Genomic DNA, 25765 nt, shown 5'->3' on the forward strand with positions numbered 1-25765 from the left:
GCAATATTCACCAGCGCATTGTAAATTCACCGTGGTTTATAGGGTTAGTGAGTAATACACTGTAAAATGTGCATATATTAAAATATATTAGTAAATATATTACACAGTTCTAATCACAGTATATTTGTGGACAATCTATATAATCTATATATTGCACATCTAATCTATGAAAACGGACAATAATCTGTATATTATTTAAAAATAAATAAATAAATATATCAATGATACAATATCTTTTTAAATGCTTTATCATAAATAGTGTTTTGTGTTTTTTCTGAATAAATGTGACCCAAAGTAGAAAGATGAGCTTCAGTATATTTAATATATGTAATAATATTTAATTATATATTGGTTATTATTTATAAAGCTTTCTAACCGGCTCCGGTCTCCGGGGCTACGGAAGCCGAGAAGCCGTGATGTGTGCGGAAGTGAGAGAGCCGCAACCGCCGGTGTGAAAAACACCCGTTTTGTGGAAAGCTCCGCCCTCGTGCGCCCGGATTGGCTGGTGTGCTTAGCTTCCGTCGCGGGGATTGGCTCAAAAGCATCCCGCCTTTCCCGAGCGCTGCGCTTGGGACTGTTGATGAGCACGATAGAGTAGCCAATCAGAGCGCAGAACGGGAGACCCTCGACGACGCATTACGGTGACCTGTTACTAAGAACTGATGATAGAAGCACGTATTAAATATTATATAAAATTAATCTTTTATCTCTTTAAGATCTCTCACACAAACTTAAATAGCAAAATATAGATTCAGTAATATTGTATGTAAATATTAAAAAAGATATTAAAAGAGTTGATCCGGTTTTTAAATTACAAGAAAATATTAATATTTAATAAATAAGAGGTTTGACGTTTAATGGTATATTTGTGGACAATAGTTACTTAAAATAAATTACACATTTAAATACGAAGAGAACCAGCCAATGGTAGCGAACGAGGGGCGGGGCTTTGCCTTCTAGAACGTCTGTGAATTTGAAACCACTGGCCAATCTTTGCTCGGGGAGGGCGGGGCCTGTCGGAATACAGGTGGGAAAAGAATCGCCGTGCGAAAGAGTTTCATCCTCGAGCTGCAGAGAGTTAATCTCCCCTCAGTGTGTGTGTGTACAGTGTTTACAGTGTGTGTGTGTGTACAGTGTGTGTGTGTACAGTGTGTGTGTACAGTTTTTACAGTGTGTGTGTTTATACAGTGTGTGTGTGTGTGAGAAAGATGGAGTACAGCTTCCTGCTGCACGTCGCTAACTTTAGCACGCTGTTCGTGTGCTCGGTGCTAAAGTTCCCGCAGATGTGGGTTCTCTTCCGCGCCAAGTCCGCGGCGGGGGTCAGTCTGAACAGCCTGCTGCTGGAGCTGGTGGGGTGAGTATGGGTGGTGCTGGTGGGGGGAGTATGGGTGGTGATGGTGGGGTGAGTATGGGTGGTGCTGGTGGGGGGAGTATGGGTGGTGATAGTGGGGTGAGTATGGGTGGTGATAGTGGGGTGAGTATGGGTGGTGCTGGTGGGGGGAGTATGGGTGGTGCTGGTGGGGTGAGTATGGGTGGTGATGGTGGGGTGAGTATAGGTGGTGATAGTGGGGGGGGAGTATGGGTGGTGCTGGTGGGGTGTGTATGGGTGGTGATGGTGGGGGGAGTATGGGTGGTGCTGGTGGGGGGAGTATGGGTGGTGCTGGTGGGGTGTGTATGGGTGGTGATGGTGGGGGGAGTATGGGTGGTGCTGGTGGGGGGAGTATGGGTGGTGCTGGTGGGGTGAGTATGGGTGGTGCTGGTGGGGGGAGTATGGGTGGTGCTGGTGGGGTGTGTATGGGTGGTGCTGGTGGGGTGTGTATGGGTGGTGATGGTGGGGTGAGTATGGGTGGTGATGGTGGGATGGCTATGGGTGGTGATGGTGGGGTGAGTATGGGTGGTGATGGTGGGGTGAGTATGGGTGGTGATAGTGGGGGGAGTATGGGTGGTGATGGTGGGGGGAGTATGGGTGGTGCTGGTGGGGTGTGTATGGGTGGTGATGGTGGGGGGAGTATGGGTGGTGCTGGTGGGGGGAGTATGGGTGGTGCTGGTGGGGGGAGTATGGGTGGTGCTGGTGGGGGGAGTATGGGTGGTGATAGTGGGGGGAGTATGGGTGGTAATGGGGTGAGTAGGGTTGTGATAGTGGGGTGAGTATGGGTGGTGCTGGTGGGGTGTGTATGGGTGGTGATAGTGGGGTGAGTATGGGTGGTGATAGTGGGGGGAGTATGGGTGGTGATGGTGGGGGGAGTATGGGTGGTGATAGTGGGGGGAGTATGGGTGGTGATAGTGGGGGGAGTATGGGTGGTGATAGTGGGGGGAGTATGGGTGGTAATGGGGTGAGTAGGGTTGTGATAGTGGGGTGAGTATGGGTGGTGCTGGTGGGGTGTGTATGGGTGGTGCTGGTGGGGTGTGTATGGGTGGTGATAGTGGGGTGAGTATGGGTGGTGATAGTGGGGGGAGTATGGGTGGTGATGGTGGGGGGAGTATGGGTGGTGCTGGTGGGGTGGCTATGGGTGGTTGGGGGCTCTCTTATCAGCCTGCTACGCACCCTGCGCACGCGAGCGTGAGTGTGTACGCGTTTTCTTGCAGCAGGTTAGGTTGCAGGGCCAGTGCACGCGCTGTATGCTAAACTTACCTGTCTAAAAGTATCTGGACACCCCTTTTAATTCAACTGCCCTTTTAATTTACCCCCTTAAACCATTTAAGCCCCTGCGTGTAAGCCCACACTTCATTACCGTTACAATTGACATCTCTTTCATAGGCCCTAAAATAGAACCCTGGGGCACGCCACAGAACCTGGGGCACTAAAGAGCTGTGCAGTAGTTTCTGTGATTAACTCAGTCATTATTTCAGGGGTTAAAAGAGTTAAGCTTCCTTTTTACTAGAGCACACATCCTGTGTAGCTTGACGGTGGGCTTTGGGGTCTTAATTGATGCTTCTGTGAGGAGTGCAGGACACTGTAGGGGGGTTATAGCTACATATAGCTGGTCCCTGTAGGTAAAAGCTGCTGGCTTGCTGTCTGGTTTGCTAATGCACATCTCTCCGCAGGTTCATAGTGTTTGTCTCCTACCAGATGTACTACGACTACCCTCCTCCTACATACCTGGAATATCCCATCCTCATCGCACAAGGTGAGAGAAGAGCTGTCCAACTATCGAGGAGCTGAATTTAGCAGAAAATGCCTCAGTTAAAAGGTTCATTTTCAAGCTTATCAGTCCTATTAAAGAGAGCAGTTAAGAAAAAATTATATGCAGCCTCTCGGGGTTAGAATTTTTAAAAACTTGGTTATGCCCTTGTTAAAAAATGAAGCAGGCATGATTGGGTCAAGATATTCAAAAGACAAAAACTACATCCAACATGCAAAAGGAGGCTAAACCGTGTCTCTATATACACACATACATATACATACACTATATGGACAAAAGTATTGGGACACCTGCTCATTTATCATTGTTTCTTCTGAAATTAAAGCTATAAAAAATCCAGATAACAAGGCTTTCTACTAGATTTGGGAGCAGCATTGCTGTGAGGATTTGACTGCATTCAGCAACACAGTTCCTCTCAATGCTGGGGGGCTTTATACCCCTCTAGCCCATGCCTGGCATTAGGCAGCATGCCTAATAGGGTCATGCTGATCTGCTCCAGAGGCATGGTGCTCACATCTGTGTCAGCAGTGGTCCAACTTAAAGTAGCTGAATGTATTCATGCAGGGTTTTTGCATCATATATATATATATAAGTCATAAGTCATTTTGGAGCATTTCTATTGGTCCATTCATCATGACATTCTGATACAGTGTAAAAGAACCACGGTCAGATCCAGATCATGGAGAAAAGTGGCGCTGTTCTGCTCGTGCCTCACTGTAGTTTCTTTTCTGTGTCAACAGACGTCATCCTGCTGCTCCTGGTTCTGCACTACAATGGAAACCTGAAGCAAAGCCTGCTCTACGCAGCAGTGTATCCTTTCACTCACACCGACCCTCACGCTTTTCTATGACTCTGAGTGAGTGATCTGAGTGGTTTGCAGGAAGTGTGAAGGAAGAATCTGCTCAGTGGAGTTAGACTCGCTTTTACTTTGCGAGTGTGTGGTTTTGGCTGCTGGTGATCAGCTTGTTCCACCCTCAGCGTTTCACTGGGTGACCACAAAATGCACAACGGATTCTGCGCATTAAGCAGCTGTGTGTGTGAGACCGAGATCAGTGTGACTATAGCAGGGCATGCAGTATTGTTACACCCTGTGGATTGTGCATGAAATCTAGTGACCTAGTTTGGCTGCATTCACATTACAAGCCACAGCGGCTCCCTGCTCCCCAGTGAGCGTCAGAAACTGTGAACTCTACACCCTTATAGTGAAATACATGTCCACACGGTAGCTCATCATACACTGGCTACCGAAGTCCCATAGTTATGAGCTATGTAGTGCACTAAGTAGGGAGCAGTTTGAGATTTGAGAAGCAGCAGGAAAAGCCGCCAGAGTTGATCTGATCCGAACAGATCTCAGATATTCAGAGGAATCTCAGAGAGATCTCAGAGGTAGACTAACAAGACTGAAGGGCAGAATCTGATCTGACTGTTCTCATTAAGATCGCATAGCCTGGAATTGGATAGGTATCTAATCTAAGGCCCCGATCACCCCTGCCACATTAACGAGAGTCCTGGGCGATCCGATCCGATAAGTAACCAGCACAAAGTGCAGGTGTGAACGGGATACAAAGGATCTCGAGGCCGCACTGCAATCCGATCACTCGAACCACATTCGGAGGAGTCGGACAGGCACATGACCACATTACTCTCGTAGTATGAATGCTAGAGCGCCTCGATGCATCCACGACAGCAAAGCACTGCCCACATCAACCACGTCACTGCCCCAGCCTGAAAATCCACATTAACCACAGGACCACGGTCAGCTGAGCACGCTACCATAACACACCAGCTAATGGAAGAAGGCGGTTCTTGCAGCTGGAACACAAGCTAACACAGCCAAGGCTCAATAACACCAGATACTAATCCCAGCACTCAAACCACTTCAGGAGGAGCTCTGAGGAGCATTGGAGCCACAGTATAGCAGTGTACTCGCCTCCATCTCTCCAAGACACATTTAACAATCTAAACCCCTCCCAGTACAGCTGAAACCCCTCCCGCTACAGCCAAAACACCAATAATAATCTCCTGTGTCTAAGTGATACATGTGGCTAACAAAAATGTGGGGAGTAGGACCATGCCCGAGGCCCCTCCCAATCTAGCGCCCTACAAGTACCATCTTTACCTTCTTTTCCCTTCCAGTCTCCTCCCTTTTAACCCGGTCATCTCTCATTCCTGGCTCCATTTACTAGAAAGGGGGCTGACTTCCCTCTATAAGCAAAAGCTGGCTGAAAAATCTTGCCTCCCTCTTTTCATTCTTAAAACTAGCAAAAATCTTAACGGGATACAATCCAGGTACTCGTCACATAAAGTGACCAGGTGTAAACGTAGACATTTGGGCTACTTCAGCCTGAAAATGTGAACATAGCCCTTAAAGACCATCATTTTTAATGAAATCAGGGATGAATGGACTTTACATGAAATGACTGATTGATTGATGGCTGTATCATATAGACTAATGGGCGTACAATTGAGTACTTGATTGTTTGTAAAATTGGAATAAGCCCCGCCTCCCCTAGTTACTCCCACAGAGGTGGGAGCATGTAGGGTTGGGAGTGGCTTGTTGGTAAGGCTGGAGAATCGATCCCTAGTCTGCAATGGGGGAAGTGGTGTTGTTACTCACTATCTTCTAGCTACGCTTTGATATGGTGTCACAGTGTCACATTTCAGTCAAAGTACTGACCTCACTACTGACCTCCCCAAAACACTGATTAAAAGGCAGTCTGTCTGTCTGCTCCTGCATCCAGAGATACAGCTCCATACGCTAGCGGTTTGTAGGCTGTGTGCAGTCCTCGACCTACATGTTCACTACTTAACTCGGCCTCTCCAGATTTGTAGGTGGCTGGAAACTCCTCACCATCGAGAAGTGGGTCATTGACCTGGCCATGGTGAGAACATCTGCTATCTGTCCTCCAGCCAAAGGGCATTATTATCGTGACTGCTGGCAAAGGGACTAACCTGGCAGCACAAAGGGGCGGGGTTTACAGCAAATAAATTATTGTAGGTGTGGTTAGGTTAAGGATGACCATTCAGGTCTGCTTATGTAATTTATTATTTATTTTTATTTCTGCATAATTCACAATAAATGTCTGTAATTATAAATATTCATCAGTTTAACTGAGAGTTGAGTTGAGGTTGACTTGATCCTCTCTGTCCTCTCTGTCTGTCCGTGTGTCCAGAGTCTGTGTACGTTTATCAGTGCCGGCAGTAAACTGGCACAACTGCAGTGTTTGTGGAGGTCTAAGAACTCAGGACAGGTCAGCACTCTCACCTGGGCGTTGGCCTCATACACATGCCTGGGTAAGTCACACACTCTCTCACTCTCTCTCACACACACACACACTTATATTATGTATTTATTGTATACACGTGTTGACAGTAACCAGTTTACCAGAAACTTGTGCCTGAGTGGGTTAGTGGTGTTTCTAATAAAGTCACCAGTAAGTGGAAGTACAAGGTAATGGTTTCTAATAAAGTGGCCACAGTAGACATACCAAGTAGGGTGCTCTAATAAAGTAGCCAGTGAATAAAACCACAAGGTAGGTGTTTCTAACAAAGTGGCCAGTGAGTGGATGCACAGGATAGGGGGTTCTAATAAATTGGCCAGTGAGTGGATGCACAAAGTAGGGGTTCTAAAGAAGCACAGGGTAAGGGTTTCTAATAAAGTGGCCAGTGAGGGAAAGTAGAAGGTAGAGGTTTCCATTAAAGGGGCCAGTGAGTAAATGCACAGGGTAGGGGGTTCTAATGGAGTGGCAAGAGCGAGGCAGTGGAAGCTAAAGGTTTCCAATAAAGTGGCCAGTGAGTGGTGGCACAAGGTAATGGTTTCTGATAAAGTGGCCAGTGGGTGTATATGTACTCCTGTTTGTATCTAATAATATAAAGCTCTGTATAAACCTTTGGTTTCCGCAGCAAGAATCTTCACTACTCTGGTGACGACTGGAGACACTCAGGGTGAGTTGGACCAAACAGAGCTCTTGAGTATTTACACTGCATAGCAAACCACAGGGAAGCATCTCCCTTACCTTGTAGTTTATCCAGTTAACCAGACAAAAGATTGCTGCTGTGTTTCATGGGACGTGTAAACATCATCGTCATCATCATCGTCGTCAGGAAATGACCTCATTCATTTGGATTCTCTTGTTGCTTGTAGACCATTTGCTCCCCAACATTTGTCATGTAGTTTCTATTTAGTCTTCTCCTTAGAGTTGTTTTCCTCTTCTCCTGTGTTTAGTTTTCGTCCGGTTCGTTGCCATGACGGTCCTGAACTTGTGGGTGACGTTTACAGTGATGTACTACAAACCCAGCGCCAAGAAACAGGACTGAGGTGCCTCCGTTTGTGGGAATATCCTGGCTCCATTCCTTCATCTTCACACTTGGACATTCTCTTCTTTGTACTGACCAATGTTCTCCAGATTGCTCCTGCACACCTGACCCAACTCCCCCCTAATGACCAATCTGAGCCAGGTGTGCTGGAACTCTTCAGCTCTGATATACACCAAGGTGGAAATACATGAGGTCCACCTACCTTGTACCTACAGTCATTGGCCAGTTTACCAGAACGACCTAGAATATAGGTTCTGTTTGTAGCGGTTCTAGATGATCTCCTCCTCATCTAAACCATGGAAGTAGACCACAGGAGCATTTCTGGCCCTTTTATCAGAAACACCTACCTTGATGAACACACCTGGAGATACAGTCAGACTGTGAATCAGTGGTGGCGGAGGTGATAAATAGTGTCGTAACAAAAGGGCTACAGTCTAAAGCTATATGGTAGGTGTTTCTGATAAAATGGCCAATGGAGTTAAGGTGAGCACAACTGGCAGTTCAGAGCAGATCATTAGTTTCAGCTTCCATTTGTTAGTGAATGAAGAACAGCGTCAGGTGCTAATCAGTACTAATTCTTTTTCATGACATGAAGACGGCTCACGTAGTTCTGATCTAAGATTAAGGGCCGTTTTTTTTTTGGACGTGGATTAAACCTAGTAGGCCTAACTATAATGCCAAGATCTTCACATATATCGATTAGAATTATTACACACAGGCCCAAATCCCAGGTATGCGGTCCATCAATGTGCCTTTATCTATATATTGTGCCTTAAATCAGCCCTGCAAAAGTATGGTATCACATTCACATCATCTACAGCATTTAGTCTCGTCTTAGGTTTAATCCAGGTCTGGAAAACTGGATAGTAGACTTTCGTTTTTGCTTTTACGGTTAGTTGACTCAGGGTTCCTCTTTATTTAATCTCGTCTAACATTCCCTTTCCACTGGATCCAATACAACAACCCTTACTTATCACAGCTACTTAGCGTTAAAGTGGAATTCCACGGGTTGTCCAGTATATATATTTCTGTATAATTCACTGGTTGAGATGTAAACACAGTCATTCAGAGTAAGGGGTTTGGCGTGAAATGGTTGATTGGAGAGACTTAGTTTCTATACATTGGTGGTGAATAAAACCAGACGTCGGTCACCATGGCGACACAAATATCAACATTTTATTTCCTATCCAAACCCACCATGTACACATGTCTCCTGTCTTTACTGTCTCGTTTTATACGGAATTATGATGGTGGTAAAATAGTGGAGAATCCCAAATAATACAGTTTTCTTTAGACTACACCCTGCAGCATGTATCCCTCCACCATTTTAATGATCTGATTTTAAAAGCAGGTTCTAGAGCCGAACTCTTCTCAGGACTCTGGTAGAACAGTGTCTCAAGCATCAGGCAGCGTCTTCATCACCATTAGGAGGATAAACTGTCTGTAAGGAGCTTTTAGAGGTCTGGTTCTGGTCCGTTCACCACCACTGTGGACAGTTCTAACTAGGTAAGGTTATCTAGAACCAAACATTTCACATAAGACCCACCAAACCCAGTCTGAAGGAGTCCGTTTGTAACTTAACCAGTTAATTATGCAGAATTAACTCAACTCAGAGGTAAGCGTTAGTATTGTTGGGCTTGCCACAGCTGGCCACACACTTCCAGTGAGGTACATTCCAATGAGGTATTTATGCAGAACCCAAGACACTGAGGAACGTTCTCAGATGTTACATGATGGTTCATTTTGTAGAGCGTAGCAGGATGTTTTCTACTGTACATAGTTTTGCTTTCTGACTAGTCTGATTACCAGTTTAATTTTTTGTTCATATTAAATATTGAGCTGGAGCAGAAGTTTACCCAGACAGACGCACACTTATTTCTTCTGTATGTTCCTATCAGTTATAGACTGTGTTGATCCAGGTGAAACAAGACCTACTTTTACCAAGAACCCAAAGAAGCTTTAGGAGTTCTGTAGCTGACTCACGCCTGCAGTCATGCAGCTGTGATCATATACTACCAAAGGAGACTCCTTCAGACACCAGCTGGCTTTAGCATGTGAAGGAAAAGTGCGTCACGTCTGAATTTGGGTTGTGTATCTGATGTTTGGAGACAGGGTTTGTCTGTGAAGCTTTTGGACCAATAAAGTGTAAAGTTGAGAAACTCTGGTGTAGCTCTGAATCTGAAGCCGAATGGATCTGCTGGTAACATCTGATGCTGTCCTGTGGAATTCGGACACCTTCAGATGTTACCAGCAGATCCATTCAGTCCTGTAAGCTGTGAGAGCTGGGCCTCCGTGGATCACATCACTGAGCCGTAGGTGCCCATGACCCAAGGTTGTCCTTACTTGGAGCACTTTTGGTAGGTACAGACCGCCACTGCATACTGGGAGCGGCCCTCAAGACCTGCCTGATGTCATTTTTGACGGTTCTGACGATTCTTACGGTTGCTCATTATCCCTGCTTTAAAACTTCACCTTCAAGAGCTGACTGTTCACTCGCTGCCTGATATATCCCAGTCCTTGACCAGCTACATCTCCAGAGCGTCTGGCGGTGAGAAACACAGGAGGCGGGGTTTATATTAAAACTTTACTTTTTTCCTTAACTACATTCACAGCTATATAACTCATTTAAACAGATTACTTTTTATTGTTTTACAAAAATAAGCAAATGTTATACAGGGTCTTCCAAACCACAAAGGCTACATATGTTTTTCTTTCTTTTTTTTAATTCTACTGTCAAAACAATACAGCATTATAAAACATGCAGATCTGGACATTGCGCTTTAAGATGAAAAGTGCTCAGGCCAGTATAAATAAACCAAGTGACTTCTATGATGCCATGTCAAATATACGGTGTATATTCTCTATATATCGTGCCTTAAACGAGCTCTGTAAAAGTACAGTAAAAGGAACACATTCACGGCACAAGTGCACTCCCTGCCTCACACGCAACACACACACACACACACACACACACACACACACACACACACTCGGCTGAACTCTATAGAAAAATACTCAGATCACTTCAAACCACAAGGTCGTCTCGGAGAGTGGGAGGTGGGTACAGGTGCACACCTAATGAATGTTCGGACAGTCCTCCGTCACCTTTCAGATCAACTGTGAAGTGTACATTTTGAGTCCATGCTCCGCCCACAAGTGCACTCTTTCATAGCAACTGTTGCCTAGTTGGACAAGATGCACACAACGAGGACATTAACATCCTCCAGATTTCCGTTTTTGCTTACGTATCTTGGATTTTTATAAGTTTGGGAATAAACACGCTACCTCGCTAAGCTAACCCAGTCATCTACACCATTAGCTACCACAGTACGGCTGAAGACTCTCAAGGAACATCCTGCCAATTATCGTGGAGCTCCACCATGTGCCGCCAACACAGCTCTAACCTGTCAAGGCTCTCCGAAGGCCTCCATGCTGTGGTATCTGGACACCTCCAGATCTTGGTCCTGCAAGTCCTGCAAGTCCTGCAAGTTGTACGGTGGGGCCTCCAGGAGCATCAGTGAGCCTTGGACAGCTTTGAAGGCCGGCGTTCAGACATGTAGCAGTGAGCTCATGCTCCTAATGAGGGGTCCGAAACCGTTCCCTATGACCGTGCTCTAAACAGTGATCTGGATTTGAGCGGGTAGGGGATGGTGAATTGGCCGCGGTTTCGGACACAGCTCACGAGGAGCTGGGCTAGATATCTCAATGAGGTTGATTGGGATTGTTACCAGTGGTCTGTTCTGTAAAGCTTGTCCAACCAATCCACAGTATCTAAGATACCACACTTGTGGGCGGAGCCAGGACGGATCAGCTCCTGGCTCAACTGCCGTTGAAATGAGGGCGATCTTCAGCTCAGAGCTGGGTTGACTTGTTGAAGGTTTGGGGAGCCGATCGTCATCGTTCACGAGAGCGGTCTTGACGTCTTCGTAGATATGTAACCTGCTTCTACAAACAATACTGTCGGTCATCTCAGCTTTACATTCAACACGCAAGTCAATTCTAACAGGTCAGGCGGATGCGGTTTGGAACGCCACCCTGGCGACAGTGGAGCACTTAAGGCATGTTGTTTGGGGGAGTAAACACGAGCATGGTCCCAGCCGCGCGAACCCAGGCGGCTGCGCTAGAATCCACAGTGAACTACAGAAACACCACATGGTGATCACAAACGTGAACTGTGACTTCATATATTTACACACTATACGTCCAAAAGCTTGTGGACACCTCAGATTAAGGATATCAAGTCATTCTGTCTCCTTCTACTCATCTGGGAAGGCTTTACATTAGATGTCATCTGAACACTGAGGTGAGGATTTGACTGCATTCAACCCCACAACAGCATCCGTGAAGTCAGGCCAAACTCACACTCAGCCCAAAGGTTTTGGGTGAAGAGGCATCACTCCTTGTAAGGGTAGGGTGGGGTTGGCTAAAACCCATCTAGCCAACATTTGGCATTTGGAGCTGTCGGTTCCATCAGCAATGCTGTTCTATGTAGATTATACAAGTTGCATGTTCACTAGCAATGGGTGCACCTTAAAGCTGCTGCAATGGAAAGGGTGTCTGGATACTTACGGACATATAGTGTGTGTGTGTGTGTGAGAATATATAAATTTATATATATATAAATGATGTTAAGTGGCAATTTCTATCCGACAGTGTAGTGTACAGTACCGAAACCACATTCTCTGAGACATTATGGTAGATAATGTTCGAATAAGGCCCAGTTTTAACTCTGGTCTCGGGCCTCCTCTCTAATCCAAAGCCTTTAAAAACACATACGAGAAAAACTGGCCTGGACAATGACCGCCCAGCTGACATGATGGAAGAACAGTGCCTCATCAGGAGCGTTTAAGAAGGTCACGATTGCGTTTTCCTCCACGGCGTTGCGTTCTCGTCCGTTCGGTGGTCCACAGCGGTGCCGTCCGGGTTAAGTGCTTTGTGTTGTGGGCTGGAGGAGGAGGAGGTTTGGGTCTGTAGGTGCAGGTGAATCTGAGCTTCTTGCCTTGTTATTTTGCAAAGATCTCAATGCAGACGTGATCAGAGAGAAAACTGAGAAGTTCAGACGTAGCCGTAACGTTCAGGAGAGGAGAAAAAAAAAAACTATGAAAAAAGAAAAAGAAAACCAGCACTCGTGCATCCCTCGCTCTCTCTATTTTCGATTCTTTGAAAAAAACCTCTAGGCTGTAAAACATTACGACCGCAAGTCTTTAGTTGCTGTGAAAGGAGGAGACCCCACATCAGCACGCAGTTACACCACATTCCCAAAGTGAGGTTAGCTAAAGAGGAGGAGAAAGAGGGAGAGTTAGTTATTACCCAATTCTTTTACGTTAATAACCAAAAAAACAGGAACCACTCGTTTAACCCTTAGAAGTCACAGTTATTGGCAGCACTGATAAAAGCTGATAAACTGATAAAGCCCTGATCCTGATTAGCTCGCAGCTATAGAGCTAGATTGAGACACTATCGAGCTTTTAGTTGGAAATAATTAGCATTTAAGGGGTGTAATGATACATTAAAGATAAGCACCTAAGTCTCGAAATCAATTTTCTGATTTCCAAATCCCACCTGCTACACTCCCACTTCGGCTAAAAAAAGCTACGAAGCTCCTCAAGCTCGGCACGCCAGCAAGTACACAAGACACCAGAACTGAATCCAGGAAGAATAAGTATGCTTCTCAAAACAACATATTAGGTCATAAAAAGCTAGCATGAGCTACTCATCGAATATGAGCTCCAATCTAAATGTTGCATCGCAGCAAAATTCTGTAGTTTTCTCATGTTGAATACAGTAATAAACTAAAATCTGAAACATTAACCCATTAATAAAAGGCAGATTTTCAGAAACCGTATTAAAATATTAAAGCATGTATTGTATCACACCCCTTTCTGCTTTAGCAAATCCGTACATCCCTAATTACTAATTATTATACAATAACTCCCAGGCTTCTAAGGGTTAATCTCCACCACAACACCACCACACACCATGCATGCACAGTCATCATACCTGTAACAGCACTGCTCATCACACACACACACACACACACACACACACACACTCCAGTTCACAAACTTTTATTGCAAAGGGTAACACAAGTACTAAAATGCATCAGAATACTATGATCATATTTTCAGTTATTTTCCTCAAACAGCGTATTAATTTATTTAAATATTCAATGTCCAGCTGGGAGTAGTAAACACAGGCTTGATCAATAAAAGTTTGGTAAATAAACAAACCAACCAACCAAAAAAACAAAAACAATTAACATAAACAAACAAACAAACAAACAGAAGTGATTCATTTATTCTGAAGGCCGTCGGAGTTCTCTCGTCTCATATCTGAAGATCGCGACCTGGGGGAACTGGGGTGAGAAGGTTAGAAGCCGAAAGGTTAAAAATCAGGCGGCGAGAAGAAGAAGACCAGCATCCCAGATTCTGTTAAACATTCTCTCCTTCGTTAGCGCAGAAATGCTAACAGAGCAGACAGAGGAGATGAGATGTAAATGGAGTGCATGGATCACAGCTTACAGCCCACATGTAGTCCGTCAGTCAGCACATGGTTGGGGTGCTTCTTCAGCGTAGCGCTGGAGCTATGAGGCTAATGTAGCAAATGTAGCCAGTTGCAAATGTAGCAACTAACGGACCCTGCAGGTCTGAATAATTGTTTTCGGACTAAACACGGTCTTAAAACAGTCTTAAACTTCAGTGCTAATTCATGTTGCTAATAACACTAATGCGCTGGTTTGAGCACGGCTCCAGCTATCTGACTTTTGCAGACCTCTTCTCCTTTTGACATTTAGTGTGTGGCACTATTTTATCTGTCCTTTTGTGTTTGCACAGTTTCAGTAGGTGCATTAGCTAGCCTGCTAATTTAGCCAAGTAAGCTCCCCAGCTAAGCATAGCCCCACACAAATCCCCCCACAGGGCAATGCTGTTCTTTCTCGCTAGGAGTGGGTGTGCAGCACTTTGCCCGAATAAAATTAATCTTTACTTAATGTACACAGCATGTTTTTACTGTTTATGGTATGGTAAGTTAGCTAACGTTGCACACCACAACTTTGATAAACAACATATTAATCAGATATCGGAATGATCTGTAACGTGAGAAGTCATAAAAACAGAACCGAATTCTGCTTATTTATTTGTGACCGTCAGACATGACCCGAACGGCCGGTACATATTAGCCGTATGTGTTTTAGTACCACCTGACAAATGGAGACTCAGCTCAGGCCCAGAGACCACATTAGCACCTGATGCAGCTAACTGAGGGCTGGTACTCATGCTATGCTAATGGGCTAACCTTACCATTTTTAAGATCATTTTCATGTTTTTATATGCGCTTATTTGTGACATAATCAACTGGTATGCCAGATGAATCGGTACATTGTCTACGACTACTGTTGTCACTACATTAGCATCCTTGCTAAACAAGCAAACAGGTCTTTCGTGGCTGACTGACTACATTTGGGGTAAGGCTGAAAACAGAAACTGTAACTTTGATGTCTGGCCAAATTATTTCTTTAAAATACAGATTCTTCCGAAGGCCGGGGGTGCGAAAGAGAGGATGTTTGGAAAGGTCTAGCAGCGTTTACTGACTCCTGCCAAGTTCTCCATCTCCCACTTGGCAGCGGACACCATTTCCACCCACCAAACCGAGCAGACAAACTCAAAGTCTGCTCCAGTGGCAGCCACAACCCACCACAAGCGCGAGAGCATTCACAGTCGTTCGGCCAGCGGTTACCATGATTGAGCCCAGCATGCTCCTCAGAAATTAAACGCATTCTCAACATCAGCATCATCAACCTCATCCAAAGCCCAATGCCAGTCCTCACTGCCCACATCTAGAGTCCTGTAAGGGAGGAACAGTGCTGAGATTTAGCCTACAGAGAAGGGAACTCCAGAGCTTCTGGACACTGCCAGAAGAGGGAGCTAAACTGCTGGAGGGATCAACCTCATCACTGTAGGCAAAGCTCAGGCTAGGATCTCGAGGCGACTTTGTAAATAAATGGAATTTGAAGGCTGCATCACTGTAAGGTCACTGCAAAAGGAGTCTAATCACAATTCTGGAGTGTGTTGGATGGGTTAATGAAACAGAACATTAGTGCATATCTGGTCCCGCAGCCTTCAAATGAAGTTCCAGCATCTACGTCTACCTTTCAACCCCCAAAGTGCATCAGTATGTTTCAAGCCGTGCCGAACGGGACACGAAGCAGGTCTAGGCCTTGTTAGCAGGACATGCCATGGATGCTGATTTCACGGCGGGTAATCAGCGCACCATTAATTTCCACAGTAGGCAGATATGGAAAATGAACTGGAGCTCAAGGCAGCAATGATGGACAATTATAGAAGATCCTCACTGTAGATAAATACTGGCATGGGCATCAGATATAATAGTATGACAGCATACTTTTAGAAGTTTGCTTACTTTTAGATCCTCTTCACTGAAGAGCTTTAATTATAAACAGCGCGTTTTAAAGATCAGGAAAGAAGTAGTGGTATTGTGCCATCTAGCTGCTACCCTGCTGTCCACAGTGCACTGCATGATCCGCAAAACCTCCTAAACACTAAAAAGGCTTCATGTGCTAACGGCTCTTCAGCTCCAGTTCATTTTCAGTGTGTTTTGTTAGCGCTTATAAAGAAACGCCAACTCCTCATCCAGCTATTTTCACCCAGTCGTGAACTCAGGGCTGAATTTGGTCGGAGTGCAAGGTCTCAGAACCTCCTCTTTCCTGTCCATGTGGTCTTTGTGGCACTTGATTTGGCACCGTTGACACTCCAGAGCCAAAGGAGGCTTGAACATGTTCCATAGGGGTTTAGTGCAGGCTTCACAGTTGGTGGGGAAGTGGTAGAGAGTGGGCATAAACTCATGACCCTTGTGGTGGATGAATTTCTCACTGCCTGGAGGGGGCGCTGAAGGCTCCTTAGAGTTGTGCACAGCCCTGTGTGTCATACAGAGTTGCTGAGTTCCAAAGTTTATCCTGTGCTTTCAATGTGCCGACTAACGCCTAAGGCACCCTAAACTAGCATTATGCTAAACTGGTCCCATTTAGCTTCCGCTAGCCATGTTATATGGGCCCTTTAATAATTCCTGGAAAAAGCCTTGATAATGAGGAAACAGCATTAACATCACAAACGCTGAGGGAACAAATAAACGCATGAAATCCCCGTTTCCAGCAGAACCTGAGACCCATTCTCACCTGGGTTTGCTGGCTGGTATCTGTCTGCTGGGTCTCCTCAAAGACTGGCTGGCCTGTACTTTAACAGGGACGCGAGGAGAGGAGCGGTGGGTTGCCTCTGGCACGGGCGGCTTCTTGGGGATTTTCTTGACGAGCCTGCTGACCCATTTCTGCTGCTCTTCCTGAGACGCAGCCAGCAGCAGCAGGTTCTTCGCTGTAGACACATCGTAGTTCACTGGAGAGAGAGACAGAGAGAGACAGAGAGAGAGACAGAGAGAGAGAGAGAGAGAGAGGAGAACAGAAATGAACCTGAGCTCAAAAAGGAAGCTTAGAACTGTCCCACAAACACTAGGGCTTCCTCAGGGGTGTATACTAGGTCCTACAAACATCCATGAAGGACCATAAATGATCCCATTCCTGCTAAAGCTCAGAGACTGCTTTAGCTCAGAGCAGTGGTTTAATCCCAACTAGCTCAAATCTAGGCAGCAAAGAGTTCGCATCCCTTACCTCTACATGGTGCAATGACCTCTTCCTTCTTGTCCATGTGGTCCTTGTGGCACTTGATGTGGCATCTTCGGCACTCCAGCGCCGGAGGGGGCTTGAACATGTTCCACAGGGGCTTTGTGCAGGCCTCGCAGTTAGTTGGGAAGTGGTAGAGGGTGGGGATGAACTCATGACCTTTGTGGCAGATGTAGCTGGACTTCTCTCCAATGGGTAGAGGCTCCAGCTCCTGCTCTTTCTTACTTTCCCCCTCATTGGCGTACAAGATCTGCGGAGAAGATAAGGCAGCTGGAGCTTGAGGAACAAGACAGGAAGCTCTGAAGAGCCTTAACGGATAACAGAAGTGCATTAGAAAGGGTCTGGAGGATTCTTAGAGTGCTAATGCTGTTCCTGAAGGACGGGACTGCACTGGACTGTGGGGGGACGGGGTTTGGAACCACTGTTTACAATAATATACAACTATTTGACGAATTAAGGATGGCACTACTCTCCAGGTTTACAACGTGTCTCAACTTGTTAAGACTGATGAGCTGTGAAACAGAAAGCAAACCCTTAAACCATGCGCCACGGACACTATTCCCGATTTAGCGTGAACATTCTGCTGCTTCTGAGAGTAAAATACAGGGGTAATAACTGCAGAATTGCTTAGTTCACGGAGTTCAACTTCAACAAACATTGAGTCATGTCCAAAACTCTCATTATGACCTTTTAAGGTCTGTTTAAAAACATTAATCATCATTTGTGCTCTACTGGCTCCAAAATGGTGCATAAAAGTGCTTGGACCCCGATGATTGCCACTCGCAATGTAATCTGAAGACGGATGCTAAGCTCTTACAGCAGTTACGACTGTCCATAGCAACCAATGTGTTCTACATCAATTTCAGATGAGTGTTAAACAGTCCCTGGTGGTCTTGGTTTCTGACAATGATCATTTATAACTTTATAACTGACTTTTAACACCGTTACGAAGATATTGCATTTCACGTTTGGGGGAGATTTAGAGAATTCTCACATACTCACAACTAATACCGCTTTAAAACATCACCAATTAAACCATAATATCATCATACCCAGAATGCCTCAGATCCTATGCGCCACATTTGCTCCACAGAAACCTTAAAAATACCTCCTTCTTCTGAACGAGGTTTTTATATCTTATATATAAGAGTATTATCCAGTAATCACACAGAAAACAACGCAAAGTGGTTGAGTTATTCCTACGTCACAGCAGTGAGGAATGCATGTGTGTACCCTCTGCTATTTAAGCAACCGTTGGGGAAAAAAACTCCAGCAGTAAGAGAGAGGTGTTCAGCTCGAAAAGGAGGGGTTGGATTTCTGTTATCATACCTGAAATATTCTAGGAATCTCTTTAGCGTCAGCACGGTACACATCTGTCTGTGTGACGGAGCGAACGTGGAAGAGTTTACTGTGGAAAGACAAACAACAGACCTGTGAGACAGAAAACTGCAATCTGTAATTGTTTTGGTTGTTAAATAAAAATTCACAAAGCAAAAAAATCTATAAGTGATGTAATGAGAGAGTGAGATTTGAGGCTTTGAAGAGATAGTCAAAAACAAAAAAACAACAAAAAAAACCCTCAACAATTGCAATTAAATAAATAAAAAATTGTATTTTTTTTGCATATTTTATAATCTTTTGTAATATATTTTTTTAATACTGAAATGTTAAATATTTTAATTATCCCCCCCCCTTTTCTCCCGATTTGGTTCTACCATTTATCCCACCCGTTCTTAGCTCCCCCTAGCACTAGCAATGCTCCCGACACAAGAAGGGTATCGAACCCACAACCCTGTCATAAATAGCCAGGAGCTCTAACCACTGAGCCACCACTGCCCACAATCTACCCACCAAAAGAGAGCGCGACCAATTGTGCTCTCTCAGACTCCGGCTGCTGATGGCAAAGCGGCATGGCTCAGGATTCTACCTCGTGACCCCCGCCCTGTTAGCTGATCTTTTGGTAAAGCATTCAGACTCAATAAGCTCATTACTTCTGACATTATTATTTTAAGGGGGAACTCCTTCATCTCCACTGCTTCAGAAAGTGTAGAGCTCTACCGTAGACAACACTCACTCAATATCCAGGACCATGTATGGATTGGAGTGTTCCTTATCCTGCTCGCTGTTGTAGAAGAGAATCTTCTTACTGCTCACCACAACGTACTGCAGGAAGGAGGAAGATGTGAAATCCAGTTCAAGCCTGATGATACCTGCACTCACAGCTTTCCAAAAATAAATAAATAAATAATCAGACTGCAGTTCACTGCACCTTTCTCTCCCAGCCGAAGCGTTTGGTGTTGTTCCTCACAGGTAGAGACAGCCAGCCCTCCAGTCTGGTCTCTGTGCAGAGAAACGTGATCGATCATTGAACGTTAGGCTACTACAACTTCAACTGCTCTCCAAAACACAGAACACCACGAGCAGCACCTCACGCCATGCTAATTCAGAAGCAAACAAGTCTCTGAGGAACACACACTGGACCTGCAGAGCAGTGAAGGGTGCTGAAAAGGTCAACAGTGGGACGCTTGCTGAAGTAAGGTGAGGAAGGGGGTGAGGAAGACAGCTTTTCGGGTAAAGGAGGAGGGTCAGAAACAGGAGGGAGGGGAAGGACAGAAAGAACTGATCTGTGGTGGAGAGAGGGAGAAAGCAGAACCCAGGAAAAATCAGCTAATAAGAAAAAGGACAGTGAAAGAAAGTGAGGAGACTGAATAGAAATAAAGCCACATAAACCCATCTGAGCGTACACTACATAATGTTTTACATTTAGTTTTTAATAATATTTTATTATTCAAATAAAACTGCTTTTTAGTTAAGTTTTTAGGTAGTTGAATGAAAATATGAATTTGTGATTTGTGCAGAGCTATAGAAAATGTCATAATTGGTCTAAAAAAAAAAAGTGAATAAATAAATAAATTTACATAAATAAATGTTAAATAAATAATTTTAAATAAATTTAAAAATTACATTACATAAAAAATATTGTATAGGAATATAATTAGTAACTGAACAGAAACTTATTAAAGTATATTATTTAACAATTTAATTATTTAAGAAAGTTGCTAAAAATGTGAAATTTAATATAACAAATTAGTTTAGTCATTAGTCCAGTTTAAACGTCAATCAACTAATTATTCATTAATAAAATTATTAATGCATATAAAATTTGATTTTTTTTTTTTTTTTTTATAAACGTAACCGTAACTAAGATATATAATAAATCAATTTAAATGTAATAAACAAACAAATAAACAAACAAACAAAAACAAAGCCAGCTCATGTAACGGTAACAGAAGGCAGAGCGAGGGTGTTGAAGCAGACCTGGCAGTGACTCATCCGTCTCGAAATCGGGGCCGCTGCTCATGCTGGCCGAGTCGAGGGAGTGAACGTTAAGGGAGTTTAAGAGGCCGCGGAGCTGCTCGATATCGCTGTCCTTACTGTCCAGAGCCATCTGCAGCTCCACCCGCATCACTGACTCATCCGCCAGTTGCTGCAGAAAAAGAAAGAGGCAGCCAATAAGTTACTGTAAACCAACAGCAAGGAAAACATGAGTGTGAATTTCTCCTTGTGGATTTTACTCTGGTGTTTTTACTATTACCGTACATACCTTACACTCTGTACTGCGACATATTCAAAGTGTTTCAGTATACAAATGTTAACGTTACAGTGGCAGAGTGAGATCCGTTAGCAAAAGTTATTAAATGAGTTAATACAAACAAAACAAAAAAGTAAAAAAAAACAAAAAAACAATATATATATATATAATTTTTTTTTTTTTTACAAATATTACATTATAATATAACCTATCCTTGAATTTTTGGTACATCTCTATAGTGTAGTTTTGAGATCTCTGAGCTCAACAGTGGTGACGCTGTGTTTACAGCGCTAAATAAAATCTCTGTATAGAGAGGAAAGTACCGGAGAAATTTTGAGTCAAACTTGGTAAGAGGATTAATTTAATTCAAAAAAGGTTAAGGTTAAAGTTTGCAGATTAATTGTGTGTGTCAGCACTGACAGCACTAAGAATGATACCATTAAATGCATAAAATATAGAATTTAAATAATTGTGTAGAATACAGAACACTATTATTAATATTAATATCACTATCAAAGACAACTGTTTTTGGGTATCCCTGACTTAACCCATTCCCTGAGCGTGAGGACTTGTTCTGCTACACTGTCGACCCTAAGTACAGGTGGATGTGACGTGAGGACGTTGTGGTAGGGGGTCAGCGTGGCGCTGTTTTACTGTACAGAACCCCCGTATACTGATGAGTGTGTGCTGGTCAGCGCGAGGCTCTGGTCAGTACCGCCTGCATGTCGTTGATCTCCCGCTGGTATTTGATGATGGAGCTGTTGAGTTTCTCCTTTTCGGAGCGCAACTCCAGCTGCAGCTTCCTGTTCTCTTTCTCCTTCCTCTTGACGTCTGTGTCGTTTCCACGGCGACTGCCACCACCACGCACCTCCTTCCTGTTCATGATCTCGGCCAGCTTGTTCACAGCCTGATTAAAAAAATAATAAATAAAAACAGACACACAAACAGGACATGAATAGGTTGTTGGTGAATATTCGTTATAGAGGTGTTCATTCTGATATGACCGTGACAGTGGGCCAAGGGTGGAACATCTCAGAAACCGACTTCTCGGGATGTTCTAGAGCAGTCTTAGTGATGGTGTACCGAGAACAGACTCCCGACAGCATAACAGGCCATTGATGATGACTCCGGCGAGTGGTACAGAGCAATCAACGTTCCACTGTGGAACAGCTAAGCTCTATAGTAAACATCCCACAACGTCTTCCTGGTGGGATCCGAGGCGGTCATAATGTTTTGTAAATGTAATATTTTTTATATGCTAGTCTTCCACAGGACGGGCAGTGTTGTCCACTACACTACACTACCTCTTGCACGTTATCTCATTGGGAGAGTTCGTCTACGCTTGCTGTGGACCACCTGTGTTTTGAGGGTCCGCTCTGACTGCAGCTGCTTGTCGTAGGCCAGCTTCATCTGAGTGATGGACTGCTCATCATCCTTCAGCTTCTGCAGGTCTAAAAAAACAAAAACAAATCACATTCAAGCATCAACACAAGGCCTGAAGAAAAAGCCTGGAGCTTAATAAGGCCCTCAACATGGTTATGAGACGTTACAGTGGAAACCACCGACAGGGAAATCCCCAAATAAACTGCTCACCATCCTGTGCCTCCTTTAGCTTGTTGTTCAGTTCTTCCTTCTCGTTGGCCAGGTTCGCTACATCGCTTGTCAGCGTGCGGTTAGCCTCCTCTAACTGCAGGGGGAGAAAAAAAGCAATACAGAGGATTCAGTGTTGAGCATGTCTCTGCGGGGGTTTCAGTGTTGTCACTATAATAACTCGATTATTCTTAATGGGGAAACAAGTCAAATGATCAGGTCTGGAATGAGCCACAATATATTATATATTTCTAGTTTTTAAATATACAAAAGCTAAACCATAACATCCACAATGAAGAAAAGTTTTTGGAATAGACACATTAGATGCTTTATAGATACCACAAATTGAATCCAATCAAATCTGAGGTTCATCACACACACACAGTCATACAACTAATAGTAACATTCTTGAACAACGACGTGCGTCACATAAAAACAAGAAAAATCACAAGATGGGTTAAAAAATACAGATACATTAAAAAAAAAAAACTATACATAGTTAAAGATAATAAATAAATAGCTTATAATACATGTATATATCATTAATGCATTATATGCTTAAAACTACAATAATAATAATAATAGTGTTGGGCAGTGGTGGCTCAGCGGTTAGAGCGCCGGGTTATCGATAACAGGGTTGTGGGTTCGATTCCCGGGCTTGGCAAGCTGCCACTGTTGGGCCCTTGAGCAAGGCCCTTTACCCTCTCTGCCCCCCGGGCGCTGGAGTTGGCTGCCCACCGCTCTGGGTGTGTGTGTGTACTCACTGCCCCTAGCTCACTAGTGTGTGTGTGTGTGTGTGTGTGTGTGTGTGTGAGTGTGTTCACTACCACAGATGGGTTAAATGCGGAAGACCCATTTCGCTGTACAGTGCACCTTTACCTTAAAAGATAAAGGAACCTTTACCTTTACCTTAAAAGATAAAGGAACCTTTACCTTTACCTTAAAAGATAAAGGAACATGTACTTAACTTGTCTTTAACTTTTTTCACTTTCATTTCCCCTAACCCCAACTTTAACCTCAACCAAAGACCTGGTCCCAATCTTAATCCTAACCCTATTGTGGAACAACAACTGTTTCCATAGACAGTCTGTTAACAATCTTAAAGTGTAGATCACCCAGAGAAGCTAAACAGAGAGCTGCTGATGTACCGAGAACAGAGCTGGCAGACGGGATGAAAGTGTGTGTGTGTGACTCACAGAGCTGATGGTGGTGTCCTTCTCGGCCAGTTCTTGCCTATGTCTGGCCATCATCTCCTTGATCTCCAGCTCCTTCATGATCTTTTCCTTCTCCAGGTCGGAGTACTGCTCCTCAGCGATGGAGCGCGCCAGCTGCTCAGAGTCTGCCTTTGTCAAGGTGATCTCCAGCTGAGCGGCCAGAGAGTCCCTGAGAGATGGAGATGCACACGAGTAAACAGAAGTCCCGGACCGTAAGTCCAATTATACACACACACACACAGGGCTCACCTCTCCTCTTGTAGCTCCTGCAGATTCTGCTGCATGTCTTTATATAGCTTATTTCTCTCCTCACACTCTTCCTTCAGCTCCCGCACCTGGGTCTTGTACAGTGTCTACACACACACACACACACACACACACACACACACACACAAATCAAATTAAACATGATGCCAACAAATGATGTACTCTAAAGTTCAGTTTTCTGTCCCCAGCAGGCTGATTCTGAACGTACAGAAGAGTGTAATAAACATGTATTTGGCAAGAGGGTTCCGGTCAATAGAGGGCGCTGTTTGAAAGGTTAACAGGTGTTAGCTGGTGCAGTGGAGCTGGGGACCCGAAGAGGTGGTGGCTGGCTTTACATGTGATGGAGGAGACATGTGTAAAGTCCTTACCCTCCTAGTGTTGGGGCATAGTGCTAGGAGGAGTTGAAAGGTGTGTGTGTGGGGGGGGGGGCTGTGGGGGCGTGTTAATTAAAAAAAATATTAATAATTAAAAATGGAAAAAAAATCATATAATAAAAATCATACTGAGAAATACTGCTCAGCCTCCAACTGATCCTGCAGCTCCTTCATCTGACCGTCCGAATCATGGCGTTCCCTGAAAGAGCCAGAGAGAGCGAGAGAGAGAGAGAGAGAGAGACGGGGGGGGGGGGGGGGGGTTGGTTGAGATGAAGACGAACAGAGGAAGAACAAGAATCAGAAATGCTCTCTGAAACATCGGTTAAACCCATGTCCTGGTGCACTGTGGGACCGCCTACTTGCGCAGCTCTGTGTTCTGCTTCTCCAGGCTGCGCTTGATGTCCAAGAGGTGGTTGATCTCCTGCTTGAGCTGCTTCTCTGACGTCCGCAGCGTGCTCAGCTGCTGGTTCTGGACCTTCAGGTCGTTCTGGGTCAGGCTGCGCTTCTGCACCTCCTGCTCGATCCTCAGAGACAGGTTCTTCACCTGGGACACAGGAGGAGAGAACATGGAAGAACAGTGAAGAAACCTCACTGTGGAGAGAAGGCAGACCGCTCTGCTGGTGAGTGGGGTACTGAAGAGATGTTTATAAGGTCCCTCCTTTAAATACAGGAGTGAGGTCTGCAGGTGGATTCTGCAGTTTGATTTTCTGCTTGCTTTTCTGTGTATGAGCTTCTTGATCAGCTGAAGGATGGATGGACGGATAGATGCACTGAGGATGTTCTCTGACACTGACTAACTGACACTGCTGAGTTCTTCTTAAGAGTTCCACAAACAAGTGAGTGTTTGTTGCTTGGGAACCTCGAACACACTTCGTAATCCTGAGATCCAACCTTATCAGGAAATCTTCTGCAGAGCTGCGTGTCTACTGCACATTTTATAAAGCACTCCTGGACCTCTCCTGCCCAACCTACCCACCAGATCAGTCGCCCCCCTGTGGTCCAGACCCTCGGCGTCTAGAAATTACACACATATCAGCAAATGAAAGCACACACACACACACACACACTCACCTCTTCAGTGAGCCTATCCTTGTGTCTGCGCAGCTCGTCGAGCTTCTGCAGGGCCTGCTTGTAGTCGCAGTCCAGCATGGAGTTCTGCTTCTCCAGCTCCAGCAGCCGGTTTTCCACACGCAACTTGGAGGAATGCTCCTCCTGCAGCTTCCACTCCAATTCTGACAACAGCACACTGCGGTTACCTCCATAGCACCCTTTGTAGCACACTACCCTTGTTAGATCACTTTGCCACTTTACCACTTTACCACACTAGCCACTGGTACCTACCCTAGCATGTAAACTCCTCATAGCCTTCACAGCAAACTACGCTCATGGTCTCACCCTTTACACAATAATTTCAAGTACCTTTCATGGCCTCTGACTTTGCTCCCTCGATGGACTCGCTGATTTTGCTCTTGTCGGCCAGGCGGGCTTTCGTAGCCTTATGGGCCCCCTCTTCCTGCTCCAGGCTCTGCTGTAGCACCTTCAGCTTATATGTCATATCGATCTCCTTATTGCTCTTCTCC

At 44.8% G+C, this 25765-nt stretch overlaps 2 protein-coding genes across 3 annotated transcripts in view; one reads left to right on the forward strand and one right to left on the reverse strand.

Annotated features, from left to right (window-relative positions):
• Nucleotides 1–1015: 1015 nt before the first annotated feature.
• Nucleotides 1016–9611, forward strand: slc66a3 (solute carrier family 66 member 3). The gene is made up of 7 exons (XM_072677295.1): nucleotides 1016–1354; nucleotides 3046–3128; nucleotides 3884–3953; nucleotides 5968–6025; nucleotides 6317–6437; nucleotides 7047–7088; nucleotides 7369–9611. Exons 1-7 carry the CDS (start codon nucleotides 1209–1211, stop codon nucleotides 7458–7460), a joined length of 612 nt encoding a protein of 203 aa, XP_072533396.1. The 5' UTR covers nucleotides 1016–1208; the 3' UTR covers nucleotides 7461–9611.
• A 419-nt stretch (nucleotides 9612–10030) lies between these two features.
• Nucleotides 10031–25765, reverse strand: part of rock2a (rho-associated, coiled-coil containing protein kinase 2a) — a 46094-nt gene continuing 30359 nt past the window's right edge. The window contains exons 17-32 of one of the 2 annotated variants that reach the window (XM_072677296.1): nucleotides 25605–25764; nucleotides 25257–25417; nucleotides 24545–24729; nucleotides 24315–24384; nucleotides 23794–23897; nucleotides 23527–23713; nucleotides 22334–22427; nucleotides 22097–22191; nucleotides 21456–21647; nucleotides 20467–20635; nucleotides 19418–19488; nucleotides 19223–19311; nucleotides 18478–18556; nucleotides 17137–17398; nucleotides 16651–16864; nucleotides 10031–12733 (exon numbers count right to left, since the gene is read on the reverse strand). In XM_072677296.1, coding sequence (XP_072533397.1) covers nucleotides 12730–12733; nucleotides 16651–16864; nucleotides 17137–17398; nucleotides 18478–18556; nucleotides 19223–19311; nucleotides 19418–19488; nucleotides 20467–20635; nucleotides 21456–21647; nucleotides 22097–22191; nucleotides 22334–22427; nucleotides 23527–23713; nucleotides 23794–23897; nucleotides 24315–24384; nucleotides 24545–24729; nucleotides 25257–25417; nucleotides 25605–25764 — 2136 coding nt within the window. In that variant the 3' untranslated portion in view covers nucleotides 10031–12729. The other variant, XM_072677297.1, reaches the window with a different exon arrangement.

The sequence above is a fragment of the Salminus brasiliensis genome, chromosome 4 (genome assembly GCF_030463535.1).
Source record: "Salminus brasiliensis chromosome 4, fSalBra1.hap2, whole genome shotgun sequence".
In the NCBI taxonomy this organism is placed as follows: Eukaryota; Metazoa; Chordata; class Actinopteri; order Characiformes; family Bryconidae; genus Salminus; species Salminus brasiliensis.

What these genes read in the sequence shown, in the direction of transcription:
- slc66a3 (XM_072677295.1), top strand. Translation starts at nt 1,209, where the DNA reads ATGGAGTACAGCTTCCTGCTGCACGTCGCTAACTTTAGCACGCTGTTC. An exon ending in CTGCTGCTGGAGCTGGTGGG is followed by an intron (nt 1,355 to 3,045) that starts GTGAGTATGGGT and finishes ATCTCTCCGCAG; the next exon opens with GTTCATAGTGTTTGTCTCCT. An exon ending in GACGACTGGAGACACTCAGG is followed by an intron (nt 7,089 to 7,368) that starts GTGAGTTGGACC and finishes TCCTGTGTTTAG; the next exon opens with TTTTCGTCCGGTTCGTTGCC.